The sequence below is a fragment of the Choloepus didactylus genome, chromosome 21, assembly GCF_015220235.1.
Source record: "Choloepus didactylus isolate mChoDid1 chromosome 21, mChoDid1.pri, whole genome shotgun sequence".
NCBI lineage: Eukaryota > Metazoa > Chordata > Mammalia > Pilosa > Megalonychidae > Choloepus > Choloepus didactylus.
The window spans coordinates 17,449,248-17,473,635 of NC_051327.1; the positions used below are offsets into that span (position 1 = coordinate 17,449,248).

General features: G+C 43.3%; 1 protein-coding gene across 10 annotated transcripts in view; it reads right to left on the bottom strand.

Annotated features, from left to right (window-relative positions):
• The window catches only part of STYXL1 (serine/threonine/tyrosine interacting like 1), a 50,673-nt gene that overhangs the window by 13,571 nt on the left and 12,714 nt on the right, over positions 1-24,388 (bottom strand). For 3 of the 10 annotated variants that reach the window (XR_005213555.1, XM_037814402.1, XM_037814401.1), the window contains exons 3-6: positions 20,498-20,559; positions 14,997-15,135; positions 9,258-9,403; positions 6,676-6,821 (exon numbers count right to left, since the gene is read on the bottom strand). Coding sequence is in view for 9 of the 10 variants with exons in the window: in XM_037814402.1 (XP_037670330.1) it covers positions 6,676-6,821; positions 9,258-9,403; positions 14,997-15,135; positions 20,498-20,559 (493 nt within the window). In the remaining variant the exon portion in view is untranslated. Of the gene's footprint in view, positions 1-6,675; positions 6,822-9,257; positions 9,404-14,996; positions 15,136-20,484; positions 20,560-21,307; positions 21,350-24,388 lie in introns of those variants that run through there. The other 7 variants (XM_037814405.1, XM_037814406.1, XM_037814404.1 and 4 more) reach the window with 6 other exon arrangements.

The following is a 24,388-nucleotide window of genomic DNA, read 5'->3' on the forward strand; positions in this document are numbered from 1 at the left end:
GGATTGATTTAGGTGATGAATGTACAACTATGTAATGGTACTGTAAACAATCGAAAGTACGATTTGTTTTGTATGACTGCGTGGTATGTGAATATATCTCAATAAAATCATGATTTAAAAAAAAAAAAAAAAAAAGTTTAGCAGAAAAGGAGAGGCTAGGCCTCCCTATGGTTGTGCCTAAGAGCCTCCTCCCGAATGCCTCTCTGTTGCTCAGATGTGGCCCTGTCTCTCTAGCTAAGCCAACTTGAAAGGTGAAATCACTGCCCTCCCCCCTACGTGGGATCAGACACCCAGGGGAGTGAATCTCCCTGGCAACGTGGAATATGACTCCCGGGGGAGGAATGTAGACCTGGCATCGTGGGACGGAGAACATCTTCTTGACCAAAAGGGGGATGTGAAAGGAAATGAAATAAGCTTCAGTGGCAGAGAGAATCCAAAAGGAGCCGAGAGGTCACTCTGGTGGGCACTCTTACACACACTTTAGACAACCCTTTTTAGGTTCTAAAGAATTGGGGTAGCTGGTGGTGGATACCTGAAACTATCAAACTACAACCCAGAACCCATGAATCTCGAAGACAGTTGTATAAAAATGTAGTTTATGAGGGGTGACAAGGGGATTGGGAAAGCCATAAGGACCACACTCCCCTTTGTCTAGTTTATGGATGGATGAGTAGAAAAATAGGGGAAGGAAACAAGCAGACAAAGGTACCCAGTGTTCTTTTTTGCTTCAATTGCTCTTTTTCACTTTGATTATTATTCTTGTTATTCTTGTGTGTGTGCTAATGAAGGTGTCAGGGATTGATTTGGGTGATGAATGTACAACTATGTAATGGTACTGTGAACAATCGAAAGTACAATTTGTTTTGTATGACTGCGTGGTATATGAATATATCTCAATAAAATGAAGATTAAAAAAAAAAAAGTTTAGCAGAATCTACTAGGAAAGTCATATGGGCCTGAAGTTTTCTTTGTAGAAGAGTTTTTAACTACAAATTCAATTTCTTTCATGGATATGGGGCTATTTAGAGTCTGTATTTCTTATTAAGTGAGCTTTGGTAGCTTGAGTCTTTCAAGGAATTTGTTCCTGTCATCTAAAATATCAAATTTATTGGTATAAAATTGCTTATCTTTCTAGTTTCTCTTATTTTTAATTAAAATTTTTATTGAGAAGATTCACACAGAGTTGTAAGGTATAACAGAGAGATTCCTTGTATTTACTTTGTCCAGTTTTCCCCAATTTGCAAAACTATAGTATAATATCACAACCAGAATATTGTCATTGCATGTTTCTGAGGTTCATCTGTGTTGTAGCATATATCAATACTTTGTTACTTTTTATTGCTGAATAATATTCCATTGTATGCATATACCACATTTTGTTTATTCATTCACCAGTTAATGGATATTTGGGTTGCTTCCACTTTGGTGCTATGCTGCTATGAACCTACATGTATAATTTTTGTGTGGACAAATGTCTTCAATTCTCTTGAGCATATATCTAGCAGAGGAACTGCTGGGTCATATGGTAACTCTATGTTTAGCTTACCTGGTAGTTTTTTATTGGTAATTTTTTATTGCTGTGTTGCCTGCTAGATATTTTCATATTTTTTAGTATATACTTGATATTTGTTCTGAGATGCACAGTCAAGTGACACAGAAATAGGTTGATCCTTTTTGAGATTTTCTTTTAAGCTTTATTAGAAGAGACCAGATTTTTAGCCCCTGGGGCTAATTTTTCCTTACTATTGAGGCAATATACTTCTTTTTTTTTTTTTTTTTTTGAAATAAATTCAAAGTTATAGGAACAGTTGCAAAAACAATACTAACCCCATACACAGAATTCCATCATACCCTGGCCCTCTTCCCCCGATAACCCAATCCACCAACTTTAACATGCTGTCACATTGCTATTTTTTCCCTCCCTCCCTATCACCCATCATCTATTGCTCCGTCTTCTGAACATATGAGAGCTAGCTGCTCACACCCTTGAACAAACACTATAATTCACATATACGCTTCCCATGAATAAGAACATTCTTTTATGAAATCGAGGCAATATACTTCTTAATACTCTTCTTGACATCCTGTTATGAGTTTTTCTGCTCTGAATTAAACATAAACTTATCCCAGCCTTATGTAAGCTTTGGGGATTGTACTGCCCATTCCTTTGTATTGGTTCTTCCCTCAACCTTGAGTAATTTCCTCACATGCATGCATTTGTAAGTACTCAGCTGAAGACACAATGGAAACCCTCTGCAGATGTCCAGAATTCTTTCTTTACGTGCAGCTCTTTCTTCTCCGGTCAGATCTCTCCTGCAAATTCTAGCCAACGTGACTTATCTGAATTCTCAACTTTTCATCCTCAACGCAGGAAGAATGACAAGATCTGTTTGAGTCACCCTTCCTGTGCTGTGACTGTAAACTCTCTCCAGGCAACACGCTAGATCAATTGTGGGGTCTCCTTGGTTTTGTTTTGTTTTTTCCTTCTCTCAGGAATCACTATCCTATGCTGTCTGTTAGCCATTATCTGAAAACCCTTAGTTTAGATGTTTTGTCCAGTGTTTTAGTTGTTTAAGGTGGGATTGTAAATCTAGTCCCTGTTACTCCAGAAATGGAAGTTCTTCTCACTTACATTCTTGAAGGATATATTCTCTGGGTACAAAAGTATGGGTTGGCAGTTATTTTCTTTCATTGCTTTAAGACTGTATTAGTTATTTATTGCTGCATAACAGAATATTAAAAAAAATGACTTTAAAACAACAAACATTATTTCTCTGTTTCTGTGGATCAGAAATCTGGGTAGCTGGGAACCTCTGGCTCAAAATCTCTCATGTTATAATCAAGCAGTTCACCAGGTCTCACCTGGTGTGCTGGTTTGGATATATTATGTCCCCCAAGAAAAAGCCATGATCTTTTAATCCAATCTTGTGGGATATTGGAATTAGGTTGTTTCCATGGAGATGTGACCCACCCAAGGGTGAGTGACACCTTTGGTTAGGGTGTGACCTCTGATTGAATGTTTCCATGGAGATGTGGCCCCACCCATTCAGTGTGGGCCTTTATTAGTTCACTGGAGCCCTATAAAAAGCTCAGACAGAAGGAGCTCACTGCTAGCAGCAGTGGAGGGACACATTTTAAAGATGGCTGTTGAAAGCTGACATGGACATTTTGAAGAATGCCATTTTGAAATGCAACCTGGGAGCAGGCAGACACCAGCCACATGCCTTCCCAGTTCTCCGAGGTTTTCCAGATGCCATTGGCCATCCTTCAGTGAAGGTACCCTATTGTTGATGCCTTATCTTGGACACTTTATGGCCTTAAGACTGTAACTTGGTAACCAAATAAACCCCCTTTATAAAAGCCAATCCATTTCTGGTATTTTGCAAAATGGCAGCATTAGCAAACCAGAACACCTGGTCTCATCTGAAAGCTTAGTTGGAAAGGAGCTGCTTCTAGAATAACTCACATGGTTGTTGGCAGGATTCAGTTCTTTGCAGTCTGTTTGACTAAGGATCTTCACTCCTCACTAGCTGTTGGCTAGAGGCCTCTCCCAGTTCCCTGCCATGTGAACCTCTCCATAGGGCAGCCGACAACATGGTAGCTGCCTTCCTGAGCACGGGAGTGAGAGAGAGCAAGCAAGACAGAAGCCATGATCTTTTTGTAATCTAATTTCCGAACTGATAGCCCGTCACTTACACTTTATTCTATTCATCAGAAGCATATCAGGAAACCCAGCTCACCATCAGTCGGAGGGGACTACACAGGGCGTGAATACCAGGAGATGGGAGTTAACTTAAAGGCTACCAACCACAAAGATATGTTCCGTTTTCTTCTACTTTCAATGATTTCTTTTGAGGAGTAGCTGCCAGTCTAATTGGTGTCCTTTGAAAGTAATCTTTCTTCTTTGCCACTTTTAAGATGTTCTTTCTTCCTGTGTGCTTACTTGTGGTTCCTTTAGATTTATCTTGCTGGGAATTCATAATGCTTCTTCTTTCTATGGCTCAGTATACCTCATCAATTTTGAAAAATTCTCAACCATTATCTTTTCACATATGACCTCTGTCCCATTCTTTCTCTCCTCTCTTTCTGGGACTCCAACTACATGTATGATAGACACCTCCCTATAGTTCCTTGCACTCTTTATTTTATAATTGTTTGTCCCTCTATGCTGCATTCAGAATAGTTTTTTCTGACCTAACTTATAGTTCACTAGTTCTTTCTTCAACTATATCACTTACATTAAGCCCATTCATTGTTTTCTTAATTTTGGTTATTGTATTTTTCAGCTCTACAATTTCCATTTGATTCTTTTTTTTTTTTTTTTTTTTTTTTTGTAAATTCCAGTTCTCTGCTAATGTGCTCAGTTGTCACTTTTATGTCTTTGAACCTAGCCATCATATTAAGTTAAAGGCTGTATCTGATAACTCCTTTATCTGGACCCCCTGTGCATCTGTTCCTATTTCCTGTGTTTCTCTTGATTATTGATCATGTTGGCTTATCTTCTTATATGACTGATTATTTTTTATTGAGTGCCACATATTGTATATATAAAATTTTAGAAAAGTTTGAGTCCTAGAATGATATTTTCCTTAGAAAAGATGTATGATTGTGTCTAGCAGACAGCTACAGACATTAGCAGCTTAGGATCACCTGAATTGGGACTGAAATGACTTGAGTCTAGGTATTTTAGTTTCCTAGACTGCTCAAAGCAAATACCATGAAATGGGTAGGGTTAAACAATGGGAATGTATTCACTCATGGTTTTGAGACTGGGAGAATGTCCATATCAAGGCATCATCAAGATGATGCTTTCTTCCCAAAGACTGCCTCTGGCAAGCCTTGGTTCCTCTGTCACATGGCCAGGCACATGGTGGTGTCTGCTGATCTCTCCTATCTTTTCTGGGTTTTGTTGATGTCAGCTTCTTGCTTCTGTGGCTTTCTTTCCCTCTTGGTCTGAATGTCATTCTCTTATAAAGGACTCCGTTAGTAGGATAAAACCCATCCTGATTGAGGTGGGTCACAGTTTAACTGAAATAGCCTCATCAAAAGATCCCACTTACTATGGGTTCATACCACAGGAATGGGTTAACTTTAAGAATATGTTTTTCTGGGGTAATACAGTTCCAAACCACCATACTGGGTTTCAGTACCCATGAAGGCTGGTGATCATCTGATCTACTGTTACTTCTAAGGTATTCCAATTTAAAACATAGGAGATTTGCTGGAATCCTTGACCTCCCATTTTTGTCCCTGTATCTCTGTAAAGCTATCAAAAATTCTGCTCAGTTTCTCAGCCTTTCATTGCCATTTCCATATCAGCAGACACCCTTAGTGGAAAAACAGCCCCAAGTTCTGGTGTCACCTCTCTAGGTGTCCTCCTTCTCCCAGATATTGGCCCACTAATTATTCACTGTTTTGTCTGCTTTCTGAGCCATAAGGCAGAAGAAATCTTTATATCTGATCCAGCTTTTCTAGTTGTTCTTATTAGAAGTTTGGTCTGAATCACCTAGTCCTCATTCATCACAAACTATTTAGTTTTCTAGATGAATTTTTTCAAAACATTTTTTTGGTAAAATATACAAAACATAAAAATAACTTTAGCCATTTTTAAGTGAACAATTTTGTGACATTGAGTACATTAACAATATTGCGTAACTTTCGACACTATTTCCAGAACATTTCATTTCTCACACAAAAACTCATACTTGTTAGGCAATAACTCCCCATTCCCCGCCTCCCCACACCACCATTCTGCTTTCATTAGATGATCTTTAATATCAAATTGTCTAGTTCCTCACACATGAAAAATTCCATTCACTCTTTGATTGAGACATTTTTGAACTTATAAATTAGTTCATAGAGAACTGACATGTCAATATTAGGCTTCCCATCCAGAAAAAATATATATTTCCCATTATTCTTATATTATTTTATCTCCCTTATTAAAATTTTGAACTTTTCATTACATAGGCCTGTTTATTTCTTGATAAGGTTGTGCCTAGGAATCTTATTTTTCCTTGCTATTGTAAATTGGATCTTTTCTCTTCTGCGAGCTGATTTTTTTTATGTCAATAAATCAAATTTCTCAATTTTCTATGGCATTTTTTGCTACTAGATCTCTTACCAAATTCTTGCATTATTTCCATAAATTCTCCCTTGCTTTGAACAGTGCTGGGCCTTGGTGATCATGACGGGACACAGCTGGGTAGACAGAGGTTGGCAAGCAAGGCTGTGCGAGGCTTCCCATGCACTGAACACTGACGAGTATGAGTGTGCATGTGCATGTTTTTATGCATGTGTGTGTGTCTCCCCCTCACCAGAGAAGATCTGCAGTATGGGGGGTCATTTCTCAGAGGGCTGGAGACAGGCAAAGTGGGGCAGAATGGGATCCTTTGTGCCATGATGTTAAATACCCGGAAAGCATTACTACTGGTCAGATTCAAAGGGCAAGTATGAGGTCTCAGTCAGGGGTGGAGGATGCCAAGGCCTCGCCAGAAACCGATGCAGTCCAGGAAGACATAAAGCTGACCCTCCATACTGCAGGGTGTGCTGACTTCTAGGAGCCCTTTCAACTTTAAGCTCCCCTAATGATATAAATGCATGTCACCAGCAATCTTGTAGAAAGAAATTATTCTTAATCTAAAAAAGCAGACCAATAGTATCTCTCTTACTTACAAGGGTCCTGTCTCCATGGAGACATTGACATGTGCTTTGATTTTCAAATCTTTCTGGACCTTAGGGTCGCAGGCTTGGTTGAAATTGCCCAAGTAGATTTTGCCTGGCATTATCTCAACAGGATATGGTTGAAAAGCATCCAGTTCCTGCGGTGGGGAAGGAGAAAGGCTGCTGTGAGAACATTCCCCAGGGAAGAGTTTTTCTTTGTCTCCTGAAATGGGTCTCAGCAAACAAGCTCAGAAAGGCAGTCCCAGGACAGTGACTTAGCCTGAGATTTGTGCTTTCAGAGACTGGCAAACGGCAATTTGCATGAGGAGATGGAGGGCTGGTGGTGACGGACGGACCCACATCTCTCCAGGTGTCCGTTTGTACCTGGTGGGGTGCCCAGGGGCTGGAGATGAGGCCCCTGTGGTCCAGAACTGCCCAAACCCAGGGCAGGTCCAGCCCGTAGTGGGGCAGGCTGGGGAGGGATGCCCTTTCATTCTGCTTGGCACCACCTGAATGTAAACACCTTTTTAAAAACAAAACAAAGGAACGATTCACACAGACCTTGCTTGCTAATAGAAAATGAATTCTGAAGAAGGGTTTGAATGTATAGAGGGGTAGAGAAATCAGGACACCTGCTTCAACGGAAGCTTCCTGAACTCAGGTCCAAATTCCTAACACACAAATTTGGTTTCTTTGAAAATGAAAGAAACAAAGAGGAGGATTATTTCTACATTTGCCAAAGTGTGTTATAAGAAACACTGGTTTCTCATGATGCACTGTGAAAAAAGGGTCTGGAGAACCAAGTACAAGTGATACCTTTCTCTCAGAAACTCACAGTGTGCATTAGCCAGGGCTTTAAGAAGTCCTGAGTAAAGAAATCTATTAACTGTATAACCTCATGTTTTCCAATATGATCTGACAAGGGTCCACCCTTCCCCATCAATACTCCTTGGGAAGTCCTTTGGGAAAGACTGGGAGCTAGGCACGGGTGGATACAAAAGTCACCAAAGTGTGCAGTTTAAATATGCCCAGTCCATCACCTGTCAGTTACCCTTACTAAAGCTTTTAAAAGGGAGACAGAAAGAGGGAATTATCAGCAGCATGTTTGCAGAGAAGAAACTACTCCCTCCCCACCCTGTGGAGCCAGGGAGGGGTGTGCCTAGAAAATTCCTAGGAGCCAGGTGGGATGCCTGGCTGGAGGGGAGACTGGCTGCACCTCTGTCAGCCGCAGACTCCTAGTGCTGTTACATGCAGGGGAAGCAGGAGGAAGTCCTATGGAGAGCTGGACGTGTATACCCTGGATTTGGAAACATGTATGAACTGGTTTGAACTAGCACCTGCTTTTCACATGAGGCCAGCTGGAGCTGCCAAGTCAGTGGGGTGGGCAGGGGCTGCAGCAACCCCACACCCCTCCCCACTCCAAGTCCCCCACAACCAAAGGCTCCCCAGCTCTGGGGTTGGGAAGAGAGGAGACTTGATTCAGATTTGAGGCTGGAATTTTTAATTGGCCTTTCTTACACAGGACTGATTGTTTTTACTCGCTTTTTTCAAATTATAAAAAATTTCAAAAATAGTACAATGAACCCCTGCATCCGTCATCCAGCTTCAAACATGATCAACTCATGGCCAAATAGATTTCACTGACTCCCCAGCCCACCCCAGACTGTTCTGAAGAAAATTCCAGGCACCATATCATTTCACCGTAACCATAATAATGTCATCACAACCTAAAAAAAAACGATAATTCCTTCATATCATCAGCTATCCAGTTAATGTTTACATTTCCCCGATGGTCTTATAAATATTTGCTTGTTTTCAATTTGTTTGTTTAAATCAGGGTCCAAATATGACTGGACCAAAAGTGGTCAGAAAAGTAAAGAATCTGCCCAAAGGGTTGCCAAAAGGGCAGGAAAAGGGAGACCAGAGGAAAGCAATTGTTGGGAAAAAAATGAAAACATTTCAGGTTCATATCCCATTGTGGTCAGACTCTTCAACAAACCAGATACACACACAGTACCCTCCGGGACCAGCCCCAGCCTGCAAATCCCGGTCCCTGGTGCTGGACTCCGAAGCCCTTGGCCAGGTTTCTTCTTCGCATATTGTCCTTGTCCTTCCAGGGAGCTGAGTCCCCTTCTCTGGTCCTTTGGTCACACTCTTTTTACAACCTTTGCTCCCCTTCCTAGACAAAGAACTCCTTGGGGGGAGGGGCTGTTATCTCATCCTGTCTTCTGTGTATCCCTTGGGTCCTGCCAGGGTTTGTGGGACCAGATGGCTAAGAATGGAGAGGTGGCCTTGAGTTATGACCTCCCTGACTTTGGGGTCAGCCCACCAGCAAGGAGGCCCTCTGGGTGGGCCCCCAGCTTTTAAACCACACTGGCCTTTGCCTGAAGACAGGCCAACCATGAACTCATCACAATGAACTGAGCCTCCCGGCTACCCTGAGTTCACTTCCCCAGCCTAGGCTCCTCAGCCGCCTCCATCTCCTGCCTCTTCCCCATGTCCTCTGTCTCCTTCTCCTCTTCTGCTCCCCAACCCTCAGTCCCCAGGCCCAGGCTTCATACCCGAGCCCACCGATGCTCGGCACTCCGCCTTACCTGGGGCATCCAGATGATCTTCTGGGTCCTGAAGAAGTGGTACATGGTCGAGAAGCGCTCGTAGCCCCCTCGTAAGATGTAGACGGGGTGGCGGGTGAAGTGAGACAGGACTTTGCCACACTCGACGGCATCTCCAAATACCGGCACTAAGAGTAGAGACCAAAGAGATGAATGTTCCCTTGTGCTCACCATTGGTCTAAACCTGGGAGCGGATGGCCAACTTAGTCTGAAAAATGAATATTTAAGAAACCGAAGCAAATATCACTGTGTTAACAATGAGTATCTGTCAGCTTTATTGAGATATAGTTCACATGCCATTCAATTCGCCCATTTAAATTGTCAAATTCGGTGCTCTTCAGTTTATTCACAAGGCGGGCAACCATTGCCACAGTCAATTTTAGAATGTTTTCATCACCCCACAAAGAAACCCCATACCCATTAGCAATCGCTCCCCATTTCCCTCAACTCCTCACTACCACCCCAGAGCCCTAGACAACCACTGACCTACTTTCTGTCTCTCTGGATTTGCTTATTCTGAATGTATCATATAAGTGGAATCATACAATACGTAGCCTTTTGTGACTGGCTTCCTCCACTTATCATAATGTTTTTGAGGTTCATCCATGTCGTAGCAAATACCAGGACCTCATTGCTTTTTATGGCCAAATAATCTTCCATTGTTCAGAGAGACTGCATTCTGTTTATCCATTCATCGGTTGCTGAACATCCGGGTTGTTGCCACTTGGGGGCTATTACAAATAATGCTGCTATGAACATGCACGTGTAAGTTTTTATGTGGACAGTTTCTTTTGGGCATATACCTAGGGTAGAATTGCTGGGTCATATTCAGCCTTTTGAGGAACTGCCAAATGTTAGGTCTGGGCCCTGGGCCCTTCCCCCATTTCTCTCTTTGTGAAGCCGGACTGCACTACTGCTCCCTCCCTTCCCCCGTTTTGGTGGGCTTCCTTTCTTCAAGCCCATCCCTGCCTCCTCCCCTCCCCCCATTTTGCATCACTTCTCCTGTTCCAGACTCACCCCTGCTCCCCTCTTCCCCACCTCTCCTACTTGAATCTACAAACCAGGCATTGGCAAGCTGTAAGATAAATGATGTATAATCCCCTATTGGCCAAAGCTCACATACCTTACATTTCCAAGACCCTGTGTAACCCCCTGATTAGGAGAAAGCCCTACAAAGAAATCCCTTCACCCAATGCAGGGTTTTCCCTCCAAGCAGACCCTTTCTGCTGGTTGGGGCCTCCCTGAGGCTTCTCTTATTACACTTTATTTTTGCCTGCCATTTGGCTTCGTTGCCTGCCTTTCGAACCAAACTACCTTACACCAAACTGTTTTCCAAAGTGGCTGCACCATTTCACATTCCCACCAGCTGCATGTGAGGGCTCCCGTTTCTCCATGTCCTCGTCAACACCTGTTATTATGATCATCCCAAGCTCACTGTGGTTTTGACATCAATTCAATCTTAAATGCCTTACTTGATCTGCAAAGTCACTATCTGACTGTATGCAAGTTAGATACAGGTGGCAGGAAGTTGGCATAATTAAGGCTAAGCCACAAAACCCAAAGGCCAGGATCTGACCCAGAAAGAGAAACATGTGGCAGATGCCATAAACTGGCTAAAGGGTGAAACAGAAGGGCCTGGGCCTTGACTTTTATATTGAACCTTCATTCAGGGAAAGAAGGCCAATTCCCGCAGGGATGGTTGAGGACATCAGCGGCCTGGGACCTGTAGGGAGAGACTGGTTTTGGAAGAAGAACCTAGAGTCTGTAGCCAGACTGGGACAGAACCGGAAGTTGGCAGGACAGGGGTCAAGCCCCAACCCCTGCCCCCAAGGGCATGGCTCAGAAGCCAGAGTGTCCAGCCACTGGGCCTCTTGTCCCCTGTCTCCCTCTGGGGCAAGAGGCGGGGTAATGACTGGTGGGTGAGAAGGCCCCAGGGAACTGGGAGCGAGGCCCAGTCCACATTTCCAGCGGCCTTTAGGCCCGACAGCTGCTCCCCACTGATGTCACAAGACCCACTGGAGGTTTAGTCACACCCAGGGATGATGGGGTCAGTGCTGGTGGCAGGATGGTGTCCAGGGGACAATTAGAGACTCCAGCAGAAAGAGATGAAAACATCACTAGTGACAACCATCCATTGCTGGGAAGTAGAGGTTTTCTAGTGGAAGGATGTAATGGGGCTAATATTTTTTAAATATTAAACTCCTTAATTTTTATCCCCTGAATCCTAAATTCTCCACTGATATGAGTCAAAGTACCCCACACTTTGAATTGGGGCACCCACTATTTTAGGGTGAGGAGTGTTATCACCTGGAACAGGGGGTCACTGCTGAGCTGGGAGCTTTAAGTTATTTTGGAACCTTTGCCAGGCAACAGTCAATCCCAGATTCCCAAAGCGTCTCTTCACATGTCAAGGGCCCAGTTTGGGGGTCAATAATCCATATCGTTGTGAGGAAGGATGATTTAACATCTTTTATGAAAGGAGGAGAATGTCCTTGAGTGCTAAAAGGAGCTTGGAGAAGTCTCAGAAGTCAAGACAAGGGACGACATCTCCTGGGTTCCTAAGAAGAGACCCAGCACAGGCATCACTGTGAATTTCTGCTTCAGTGGTGCTAAGGAGGCGGGAACACACCCACTAAGGGGAAGGCTAGAAAGAGCTTGCGGCCATTCCCACTGGGAGTCCTGAGTGCCCATGACAGAGGTGGGGGAGAGGGTAGCCTAAAGCTGGAAACTGAGGCAAGATGAGGCAGGGTCCTGGGGATCAGCAGCACCTGCAAAAGCCCATGTGGGGTCCCATGGCTGAGTTCCCCATGAGCAATCTCCGTGCTCGGCCAGGACGGGGACAGCTGCTCATGAACTACACTCGTCACAGGTGTGCTGGCTGCAGGCACAGCAAGGACAGAGGCCAATGACCAAAGTCAACGCCAACTGAGCTGCACCTCACCAGGAGGCCAGCAGAAAAGGGCTGGACGTATACCAACACCCCGCTGAAGGCGCTGCCCTTTGCCCAGATCTCCTTGGTGGAGAGGGAGGCAGGGACCAGAGGAAAGAAGGGAGGAGTGAGAGAAACCTTGAAATGCCCTTTTATCCAAAAGAACTTGTGTTTCCTCAGAAGATACCATTTTAAATGAGAAGAGTAAGTCTCCTTGAGTGGGCAAGTTGTGTGTGTATGGTGGGGGGGGGTGTTGTTGTTGTCATTGTGTTTGTAGTTTTTTTGTGGTTGTGGTTTCCAACTGAGTGAGAATAGGGGCTCCATAACATTAGTGGGGTCAGTTATAAAAATAAAGGTCTGCCTCTTTGTTGCTCAGATGTGGCCCTCTCTCTAGCTAAGCCAACTTGAAAGGTGAAATCACTGCCCTCCACCCTACGTGGGATCAGACACCCAGGGGAGTGAATCTCCCTGGCAACGTGGAATATGACTCCCGGGGAGGAATGTAGACCTGGCATCGTGGGACGGAGAACATCTTCTTGACCAAAAGGGGGATGTGAAAGGAAATGAAATAAGCTTCAGTAGCAGAGAGATTCCAAAAGGAGCCGAGAGGTCACTCTGGTGGGCACTCTTATGCACAATTTAGACAACCCTTTTTAGGTTCTGAAGAATTGGGGTAGCTGGTGGTGGATACCTGAAACTATCAAACTACAACCCAGAACCCATGAATCTCAAAGACAATTGTATAAAAATGTAGCTTATGAGGGGTAACAATGGGATTGGGAAAGCCATAAGGACCACACTCCACTTTGTCTAGTTTATGGATGGATGAGTAGAAAAATAGGGGAAGGAAACAAACAAACAGACAGACAAAGGTACCCAGTGTTCTTTTTTACTTCAATTGCTCTTTTTCACTTTAATTATTATTCTTATTATTTTTGTGTGTGTGCTAATGAAGGTGTCAGGGATTGATTTAGGTGATGAATGTACAACTATGTAATGGTACTGTGAACAATCGAATGTACGATTTGTTTTGTATGACTGCGTGGTATGTGAATATATCTCAATAAAATGAAGATTAAAAAATAATAATAATAAAAAATAAATAAATAAAGGTCTAGAAAGGTATCTTTGTTGCCCACTGTTTCTCGGGTTTCAGGGCCCCGCCTACAATCCTAGGATTGCAGACCTGAGCCAGACGGGTGGGCCCAGGGCAGAAGGGACAATTTCCAGCCAAGGACCTCCTGGAAGACTAATCTTATTCTAGGTGGCAACCTGGCGCCACCTGGTGGCAGTAGATGTGAACACCCTCAGGAACCCACTGAGAAACTCTGCGCACACATACTAGCCAAGGAGCCACAGTTAGCAGAGGCCCCTAGCCAAGTCGAGGGAGGTCAGCCCAAACCAGGTGCTCAGTGGAGAGTGCAGCAGAGCCAGCAGGAGCCCAGAATAGAACTGACCGTGTTGGCTGCTTCTGCCTTGGGGCTGGTGACTGCACTGGATCACCATCCGGGCTCTGGAGATAGGGCAGAGCATAAACCACCTGGGTTTGAATCCTGACCCCACCACTTTTAGGGGTGTGGGGGGTTAAAAATGTGTCCACAAATTCTTTGAAACGCCTCCCTTCAAGGAATGAAGCTAATTCCTCTAGGCAACTCATTCCCTAGAGCTGTGCTCCACTCGGCCTGGGATGTTATAACCAGTGTGCCCAGTAGGCATGCTTCTGATGGTCAAGTGTGGCAGAAGGGGCAGCATGTTCCGAGACTAGATCATAAAAGGCATGATGGCTTCCCCCTTGCCCTCTCACTCTCCCCCTCGGCCACGTGCTCTGGAGGATGCCAGCTGCCATGCTGTGAGGCTATTCAAGCAGCCCTCTGGAGAGGTCTATATGGCGAGGAACTGAGACCTCCTGCCCAAAGCTGGCAACGGGGGCCTCCTGACAATAGCCCTGTCAATGAGCCCCTTGGAAGCCGATCATCCAGGTCCTGTGCAGCCCCTAGAGGGCAGCAGCCCTGGCAGACATCCTGGCTACAACCTCAGGAGGACCTGAGCCACAGCCACCAGCTAAGCTGCTCCTGAAAGCTGTGAGATAATAAATGTGTGTTGCTTTTGAGCTGCTCTGGGGCAACAGTGACACAGCAATAGATAACTAATTGACTAGTGGTGGCACCTTGGTTGAGTTACCTCACCTCTCAGTACCAATTTATAAAACGGAGTAATGTTAACCGTTAAGAGACAATTCTCCATGGTCTCTTACATCTCTACATGTCCTGTGAGCAGAGGCACTGACTGCCTTGGTTGCGGACTACCTTTTCAAGGAAATTTGTATAACACATAGCCTTGGAAGAGAGTGAGTCTCTCCCTCCAGAGCCAAGGGCAGGCAGGTTCTCTGCCTATTATAAAAAACATGGGCTCCCCAGCCCCAGGGTTCTCCGATAATGCAACCCACTGCCTGCACAGGTGCCACCTGGCCCTCGTCATGGGGCTTGGGGAACCAGTACAGGAAAATGCTGATACTCTGGCTACTTTCATTGCTCTGAGTAACGAAGTCCTTTGTCTCTGACCTAGGGGTCTCATAGCTCTGCCAGCATCCATGGAGCCGGGAAGGGTAACTTGTTAGCCTCCAAGGAGGGTAAAATCTCAGACCCTTACAGTCCTTGACATCACCTTCCTCATGGGGTTGTTCAGCAGATCGCAGGAAATGACCCAGGGGGTGCAGTTGGCATGCCACCTGGCACCTGGTAAGGGTTCAATTACTGTCAGCTATTATTCTTGCTGCTATTGTAAAAACCCACCTCGTCCATCCTTGTCAGACTTCTCATCATCGTCTTCTTCAAAGATCACCCCCAGGGTACTGGTGTTCCTGTCATAGACGACACAGTATTTCACACACTCCAGATCCACCGATTCTGGGATAAGATATTCGCTCCCCTTCTAAGGAAACCACAAGAGAGGCCCATTGGTGGGTAGGTTCAGTTCAGCAAGAGTTCCCTGCCCATCAACAAGGGGAAGAGCTTGGAGCCAGGGCCGGGCTCTTTCCCCTGACTGGACACATGAGGCAGGGAAGCCCTCAGAGGGTAGACTGGAGAGTCTGTTAAATTCAAAGTATCTTCCACAACTGCATCCCCTGCTGAGAACAGCTGGTCACAGATGACTGGACCAGAGATGCAGGCCTGGCCATAGACCAGCTGGTCACTTGACTGAACCACAGCCTGCAGGGTGCTCCAGGTTGGGAGCGTTGTCAGACGAACAATGGCCACCTGAGTCATTGACATCCTCTCTCTTGGAGAGAGTGGTTGGCAGTGAGGGCCAAATCCAAAACCCCCCATAAAGCGGGCAGTAAGCAGAAGGCTGGGATGAATAGATGACATGAGCCAACAGTTGTAATGAGGAGACTGCCAGCTCAAATGTAAGCTCTGCGAGAGCAGGGAGTTTTGTCCTTTGGGTTTATGGGTGTATCCCAAGCTTCTAGAATAGTGCCTGGCACGTGGTGGGCATCTGAAACAGATGGCTAAATGAACAAATGAGCAAGGAGAAGCCATGAGGTAGAGAGGACTTAGTGAGTAGGAGATTGAGGAGAGGTAGAGTCACCATAATAGTGGTTTGCCAGGGCAGAAGTAGCAGATGCCAGCTGCTAAGGAAGGGAGGAGATGTGAGAGCACTAGACATGCCTGAGACCCTAAAGAATGTTCCAGAGCTCTGGGAGCTGAGACTCTGCACTATGTTGCCTTTAGACCCCCATTACCCACGATTCAGACCACACAGTCCTCCATCCCTGCAACCTCGTCTGGCTGACACAGAGAGGCACTACTGGAGGCTCCACCAGGGCAACAGGACAAGGGCAAACCTTCTACTACCAGGCAGAGTAAGCGAGGACTGTGGAGGCACAGTCCAAGGAGGTTCTCTGGGATTCAAAGGGGAGAAATCATATTTGTCTCAAGGAATTAGGAGGAACTTCAAGAAGATGCCAATTAGAGGGCACTTGGGGGATGAGCAGATTTGGACAGGCGATAATGAGGAAAAGGGCAATGCAGGAATGGAGAAGAACATGGACAAAGTGTCAAGCTGTGGGCGGCCCATAGGGGCAGGGGGCAGCTGGGAGAGCAAGGGAGACGTGGCTGGGTACCCATTCATTTACTCAGTGAACATTCGCTGAGTACGTACTTTGAGCCTGAACTGTACTAAGCTTTGGAAAACAGTGACTACAAAAAAGAAATAAGAGAAGCCCAAGTCAGCCTGGAGGACTCAGAAAGGCTGCTCAGAGCAGGAGCCATTTGAAATGAGACTCTATGGTCGAGTGGAAATTTGCCAGATGGACAAAAGTTGGGAGAGTGTTCCAGGCAAAGGAACAGCTGCCATTCATTGATTTTAGTTGACAAATATGTACTGAGCACACTCTAGATGCTAGGGATGACCCTAAACATCTGGAAGACAGTGGTGAGCACAGCAGACATATCCCTGTGCTCATAGAGCAAAGGTCTGGAAGCTCAAGAGAGTGATACTCTCAGGGGACCACAGGTATCGTACTTTCGAGATTTTAAGACACCATCGACTGGAAGATGCATCACCAAAGTATTAACTGTGACAATCAGAAGTGTACAAAAAAGGAAGGATTTACTATCCTTTAACAATACTTCAGGCAGTGCAGGGGTGCAACTGGCTCCCAGGACAACCTGAACCAGCAGTTCAGGAAGCTTGACTCCTGCCACCAGCAATGCTCAGCCCTCGTCTTCCAAACTCCACCACCAGACTGGAAAGAGACGCCCTTCCCTAATTCCATATCTGATGGACTATCTTTGTCCCAGGCCTATGGCCAACCACTGTGACCAGGGTTCTGGGTGCTATTTTAGGAAGCACCACTAGAAGCCCTTGGTTTGAGCAGGAGGAGAAAGAGTCCCCCCCCAAAAAAAAGTGGGGTGCTGGCTACAAAGGAGAGGCTAAACCTGCTGATAATTGTGCCTAAGAGTCTCCCCCTGAGTATCTCTTTGTTGCTCAGATGTGGCCCTCTCTCTCTAGCTAAGCCAACTCAGTGGGTGAACTCATTGCCCTCTCTCCTAGGTGGGATCTGACTCCCAGGGGTGTAAGTCTCCCTGGCAATGCAGGATATGACTCCCGGGGATGAATCTGGACCCAACATCGTGGGATTCAGAACATCTTCTTGACCAAAAGGGGGATACAAAATGAAATAAAATAAAACTTCAGTGGCTGAGAGATTCCAAATGGAGTTGAGAGGTTACTCTTACCCACTGTATAGATAATACATCTTAGGTTTTAATGTATTGGAATAGCTAGAAGTAAATACCTGAAACTACCAAACTCCAACCCAGTAGCCTTGACTCTTGAAGACGATTGTATAACAATGTAGCTTATAAGAGGTGACAGTGTGATTGTGAAAACCCTGTGGATCACACTCCCTTTATCCAGTGTATGGATGGATGAGTAGAAAAATGGGGACAAAAAACAAAATGAAAAATAGGGTGGGAGGTGTTTTGGGTGTTCTTCTTTACTCTTATTTTTTATTCTTATTTTCACTTTTTCTGGTACAAGGAAAATGTTCAAAAAATAGATTGGGGTGATGAATGCACAACTGTATGATGGTACTGTGAACAATTGATTGTACACTTTGGATGACTGTATGGTATGTGAATATATCTCAATAAAAGTGAATTAAAAAAAAGGGGGAGTGCTGGACAGAAAAACAGATGCCCACCACAGCAGCTTTTGGGGAAAAAGACACTATCACATTAAAAGTGCAAATCAATTGTAGGATGTATTCCAGTCTCAGAATGGTTAAAATAGGGAGGAATTATGAGCATCCTAGCATCAAGGAAACATGGTAGTTCAGCAGGGCTGAAATGTCAGGTGAGAGTGGAAATGTGCTGGGACATGAAGCTGGAGAGGGAGGTGGAACCAGATCTGAGAAGGCCTTGAACACCAGGAGACTTTGTATCCTGCCAGGGTTGGGGGTTCCCCAAAGATCTGCAATCAGCTGGCAGCAAAGGCAATCTGGCTGAGGGGCTCTGAGGGGCTGGGCAGGTCACAGAGAATGCTGCTTCTTCAGAGCTGGGGGTGCTGCCAGAAATCAAAGGGATACACAGATTTCAGAGTTAAGTTGGAGGCTGAAGCCCACGTATCTGTGAAGGGGGTCTGAATAGATTGCAAAAAGCAGAGAAGGACAGTCGATTTGTTCAAACACCACAATTGCATGGAACTTTGAATAGGAAGTGAGATACGGTAGGTTAGTATAGGCTGGAGTGAAATAGTGACACATCCTAGAGTAATTTGGGCAGATATAAAAAATATATTTACAGCCTCCCCCTCCCCAGCCCCAAGGATCTGGGGGAAGGTGCGGATGTGTTGGACATCCTCACCTGGGCTGGTGTTGATGTTGTCACAAACATTGGGACTGGCGGTTTGATGTGCTGAGCCCTCAAGCATGGGACTTGCCCTTATGAAGCTCATTACCACAAAGGAGAGTCTAAAGTTGTATGTAATGGTGCCTAAGAGTCTCCCCCTGAGTACCTCTTTGTTGCTCAGATGTGGCCCTCTCTCTCTCTAACTGAGCCATCTCGACAGGTGAACTCACTGCCCTCCCAACTACGTGGGACCTGACTCCCAGGGGTGTAAATCTCCCTGGCAACGCAGAGTATGACTCCCAGGGATGAATGTGGACCCGGCATCATGGGACTGAGAGTATCTTCTTGACCAAAAGGGGGATGCAAAATGAGACGAAATGGTTTCAGTGGCTGAGAGATTCCAAATGGAGTCGAGAGGTCACTCTGGTGGACATTCTTATGCATATATAGATAACACCTCTTAGGCTTTAATGTATTGGAATAGCTAGAAGTAAATACCTGAAACTACCAAACTCCAACCCAGCAGTCTGGATTCCTGAAGACAATTATATAATAATGTAGATTAGAAGGGGTGACAGTGTGATTGTGAAGACCTTGTGGATCACACCCCCTTTATCTAGTGTATGGATGAGTAGAGGAATGGGGATAAAAACTAAAGAACAAATGGGGTGGGATGGGGGGTGATTTGGGTGTTCTTTTTTCACTTTTATTTTTTATTCTTGTTCTGGTTCTTTCTGATGTAAGGAAAATGTTCAGAGATAGATTGTGGTGATGAACGCATAACTATGTTATCATACTGTGGACAGTGGATTGTATATCATGGATGATTGTATGGTGTGTGAATGTCTTTCAATAAAACTGAATTTAATAAAAAAAAAAAAAAATTAAAAAAAAAAAAAAAAAGCAGAGAAGGGCCTGAAATGGGCATTAGAGTACAGATTCAGAGAACTGAAAAGCCAAGGAGAAAACAGTAGCTAATGATGGATGGGGAAGGGGGAGGAGGGGTCAGGGGGCAAGCATAATCTGGAAAAATTCTTGAGCCAGGGCCCATGCTCCCTGCCAAGTTATATGTGGGAAAAGGGTCAGAGATGGGGTGCATATCAGCACAGTGGGTAATGGGGAAGAGGGAGGAGTTTTGCAAGACAAAGTTCAGGAGTAAAACTGACAGAACAGCTCACTGGATGTGGATGGCTGAAGCTGTAAGTTTAGGTGAAATCTCTGAGCGAGAAAGTATATTGAGAGACTTGAAGGAGCCCATGGGCAGTCCAGTGGCTTCCTTTGGGCAGTAGACAGAGGGAATGAAGTTGGACCAAAGAGATGGAGAAGAAACCAGGAAAGTAAGAGAGAACCTTGAAGTCGAGGGCAGAGCATGTGGTCAGGACAGCAGAGGTTAGAGATGGATCCTGGGTGTAGGCTGCCAGGCCTCTGTGGGGATGGAGACAGGGGCCCCACTGCGGGGAGGGGAGATGTGATGACCTCATGCAGGGTTGGCTTTTTAAACAGTTGTTGGAATAGGGAAAGGAAAATGAGAAGGGAAAGGAAGGGAAAGGCCGGGCAGGGCTTCCATCTTCGGGTTATAGTAAATATCTCTATTGTTTACTGTCTTTTCTGTAACTAGAATAGAAGCTCTGTGAGGGCAGGGACGGTGAACTAAGGCATCTTGTATTCTGTGTATCCCCAGGGCCTGGAATGGTGCCTGGCACCTAGAGGAATTAAATCAATATTTCTTGGATGAAACTGTTGACTGTGATTGGTGGGGGAGGGACAGCTTAGGGGGAGCATGGAAGCAGCATGGAAGGCTGCCATGGTGGATGGACAGGGAGCTGCCCACAGTCCCCAAAAGTTGGCACTGTCTCCTGGATCCAGGATAAGATCTCCCGTTCTTTCCCACCCTCCTGAAGGGAGCCAGCCCTCCCCAGATTCTGACTCTGCCAGTAAACCTGCTTCACTCGTCGGGCCGTGATCACATGGCTTTCATCATACTCCCATTTGTTACGAACATCTGAAAAGGAAAAGTATTTAATAATTGCATTTGCAACAGAGCACGTGACCAAACTACTTAGAGTACTTGTATCATCAGCCACATGTATTTGTTTGGCAGTTAGGTGCTAGCTGCTGTCAGTTTAAAACTCAATGTGTGTGGTTTCTCTGGAATGCCCACGACACGAGTCCCCCTACCCCACCATACCCATATCACACATCCCTTTAAGGGGTAGTGAGATTTTGTGTCCTTGATTTAGCACAGGTTTTCTCTGAGGTTCAAAAAAAGAGAGAGAAATTCAAGCCAGAGAGAGCTCACACTAAATGACCTGTGGAATTTTCCACTCGAACTTAGACTCCAGAATTTGGAAGCTGAGGTTCTAAGCCCACAGGAGGACTGAAGGTGTGGTGTTGCACCTTCACAAGGTGGAAGGAGCGTGAGACAGGAATGGAGCCTCGTGAATAAATCCTAACACCTAAAGCCTGTAGAAACAAGGACTAAAAAATTTCTACCCACCAGTCTTGGGTAGTGGGTTTAAAAAAATAAATCACCCACAAGAAACTGAAATGAGGCCTGCTTTGTGTGCAGAAACTGGTTCAGGACCATTGAAAAATGGGGGGCTTTGTCAGGAACAATCACAAAAACCTCCCTGGGGGGTTTCGCTACTCCCGTAGAGAGATGAATTCACAAACAAAAATTAAAAACCACACAAGGAAATTAACTCCCACTAGAGAGTTAGCAGATGCAACAAACCAAAGAATTCACTTACCAAGAACTGGAAATAAGCGATGTCATTCAGAATGCAAACCAACTGATAGAAAGATGGAAAATATGAATGAGAACTCAAGAGACACGAAGGACAGAAGGAAGGAAGAGAGAATGGAAGAGGACAGTATTCAATAAAAGTAAAATTGCTATTTCCAAATCAGTACAGGAAACAAAAAGGAATAAAGGAATAACAAAAATTCAAATGATCCAGTAGAAATCAGAAAGTAAGTCCAAATAGATCAGTAATCAAATGGTTGTAAATGATGTAAACTTGACTATAAAAAGACAAATACTTAGATTAATTTTTAGAAATCAGGCTACATCTGGTTCACAAGGGGCATGCCTAAAACAAATTATACAGATGGAGTGAATGTGAAGGGAAAAAAATAACAGAAAATGCTGATCAAAAATAAAGTTGGTGTGGCAAATTACTGAGGTCAGACAAAATAGACTTTAAGGCAAAAAGCATTATCAAGGATAAAGAGAACTATTACTTAATGGTAAAAGTAACAAATTGTCAGAAAGGTATAAAAATCCTGAATCAGATGAACCCAACCACACAGGCTCAAAGTAAAAATTGACAAAATGACAAAAGTGAATTAACTAATATTCTACCATAGAGATTGATTTTAACTTCTGTCTCTCATAAAGTGAAAGATGAAGTAGCCAAAAACCACTGTGCCTACAGGTTTAAACCACACAATAAACAACCTTGAGCCAATGGACATATACAGAATTAAAACTAAAAAACTTTTTAAACACATGTGGAAAATTTGCAAAACTGGACCAAAAAGAAAATTTCAATAAATACCAAAGAATCTGTATCATACAGACATTTTCTGACCCCAATGCATACAATTAGAAATCTACAATAAAAAGATCTCCAAAAACAATCCACGCTTTTGAAAAACAAAATAATAATGACAACAACAACATATTTCTAAAGAATTCTTGGCTCAGAAAAGAAACCAAATTGGAAAAAAAAAAAAAAAGGTAATTACAACTGAATACAAGTAAAAGCTCTTCATATCAAAACTACTTTCAGAATGCAGCAAAAGTGGCATTTTATAGAAAATGTATAACCTGAAATGCATTAGAAAAATATATATATTAGATACATTGAATATTTATGAGCTAAGTATTCATCTTAAGCAGTTATAAAAATAAACACAAAGAAAATAGAAGAAATTAATAAAGAATAAAAATTAATGAGAAAAAAGACAATAAAGGATATCAACAATGTTTTGAATTTATAAAAAGCTAATGGAAATAAACCTCTGGCAAAACTGATTAAGAAAAAATTATAAATAAACATAATAAATAAAAAGGGCATAAATAAAATTTGGTAGAAATTTTTTGAAATCATAGGATAAAACTATAAAGAACTTTATGTCAACAAAGTTGAAATGGAAAAAATAAAAAAGCAAATTACCATAGTCAAAGTTAAAAGACAAGCCAAAGAATGGGAGAAGATATTGGCTTAAGTATAGAAACTGGTGACTCAGATCACTCCTCCCTCTACAGACAACTAGAAAGTTGGATTAAATGCTTCCAAAATCTTAAATGCCTTAAGGAGCTAACAAAATAGTGAGGGATTACCAAGACAAGATGTGGGAGAGGACAAGAATTTAGAGAGGAGGAGTAGACACGCAAGGTCACTCCTTCATCCTGAAGGCAAGTTCTCATCCAAAACGGGTGGCTGAGAAACAGAGCTTCACATTTCACAGCCTTCAGGGATAAAAGGACAAAAGCCAAGGTCCAGAACCCTCCAAGGGTGGGGAGTCTGGGACTAACCCTGCTTTGGGTTGGGATAAAGGGTCAACCAGAAGTAAACCTATCCTTGCATGGACTGCAGCCCAATTTGAGACATCTGGTTGACCTCAATGATAAAATTTAACATTCATTTGTAAGTATGAATACAAATATAAATATGAATATAAATATATACAATCAAACGAGGAATAGAAGGGAAGGGAATTTGCTTACTCCAATTAATAAAGGGTATCTAGTTTTTTAAAACTATATATCTTTTTTTTTTAATTACCATGCTGCTTAATGATAAAATGTTGCAGTCTTTCCCTTTGAGATCTGGAAATAGATAAGAGGTTCACTCTCACGGCTTCTATTCAGTAATGTACTAGAGATCCTCCCCAGTGCAATAAGGCAAGAAAAATAAACAAAAAGCATAAGAATTGGAAAGTAATAAAATTGCCATTACTTACGGATTATATGATTTGTACATAGAAAATTCAAAGTAATATACAAAAATATTATTAGAAGAGAGTTTAGAAAGGTTGCTACACACAAGTCAATATATAAAATTAATTATATTTCTATATACTAATGACAAACAAAAAGATAACATTTATAATAGCATCAAAAACTATCAACTACCTAGGAATAAATCTAAGACCTCTAGGCAGAGAATTAATAAACCATTTTTTGAGAGAAATTAAAGAAATCATATTAAATGGAATACACACTATGTTCATGGATTGGAAGCCTCTATATTGTAAAGATGTCAATGTCAGTTATCCCCTAACTTATTTATTTAGATTCAATACAATTCCAATCAAAATTTCAAAAGTTTTTTTTTGTATAAATTGATACACTGATTCTAAAACTGATATGGACATGCTCGGGGCTAAATAGAGACAAGAAAATCTTGAAGGACTAGTCAATAATGGCTACATATTCCTCCTAGCAGTTAAAATAAATAAATTAGATCTTCACATGCAGACATGGGGATAAAATAATTTTAAGCAAAAAAATCAGGTTATAGTAAAGTTTAAAAATACTGAAGCAGCTATCTTTGGAGAGGGAAAAAATGGGATCGAGAATGGGTACAAAAGAGGACTGGGTTGCAACTGTGTAACTATGTTAAATCCAAATGGTGAGTATATTAATTTTATTAATACTACCATATGTTTGTTATATTCTTACATATTTAAAATATTTCACTAAAAACAGAAAGAGGACTCAGAACACAAGTCTTACAGGAACTTTCCTTCTCGATTTAATCTGGGATGATTTCCAAGTCATATTACAGTTATTTTGAACTGTGCCTAGTGAATGTAACAGT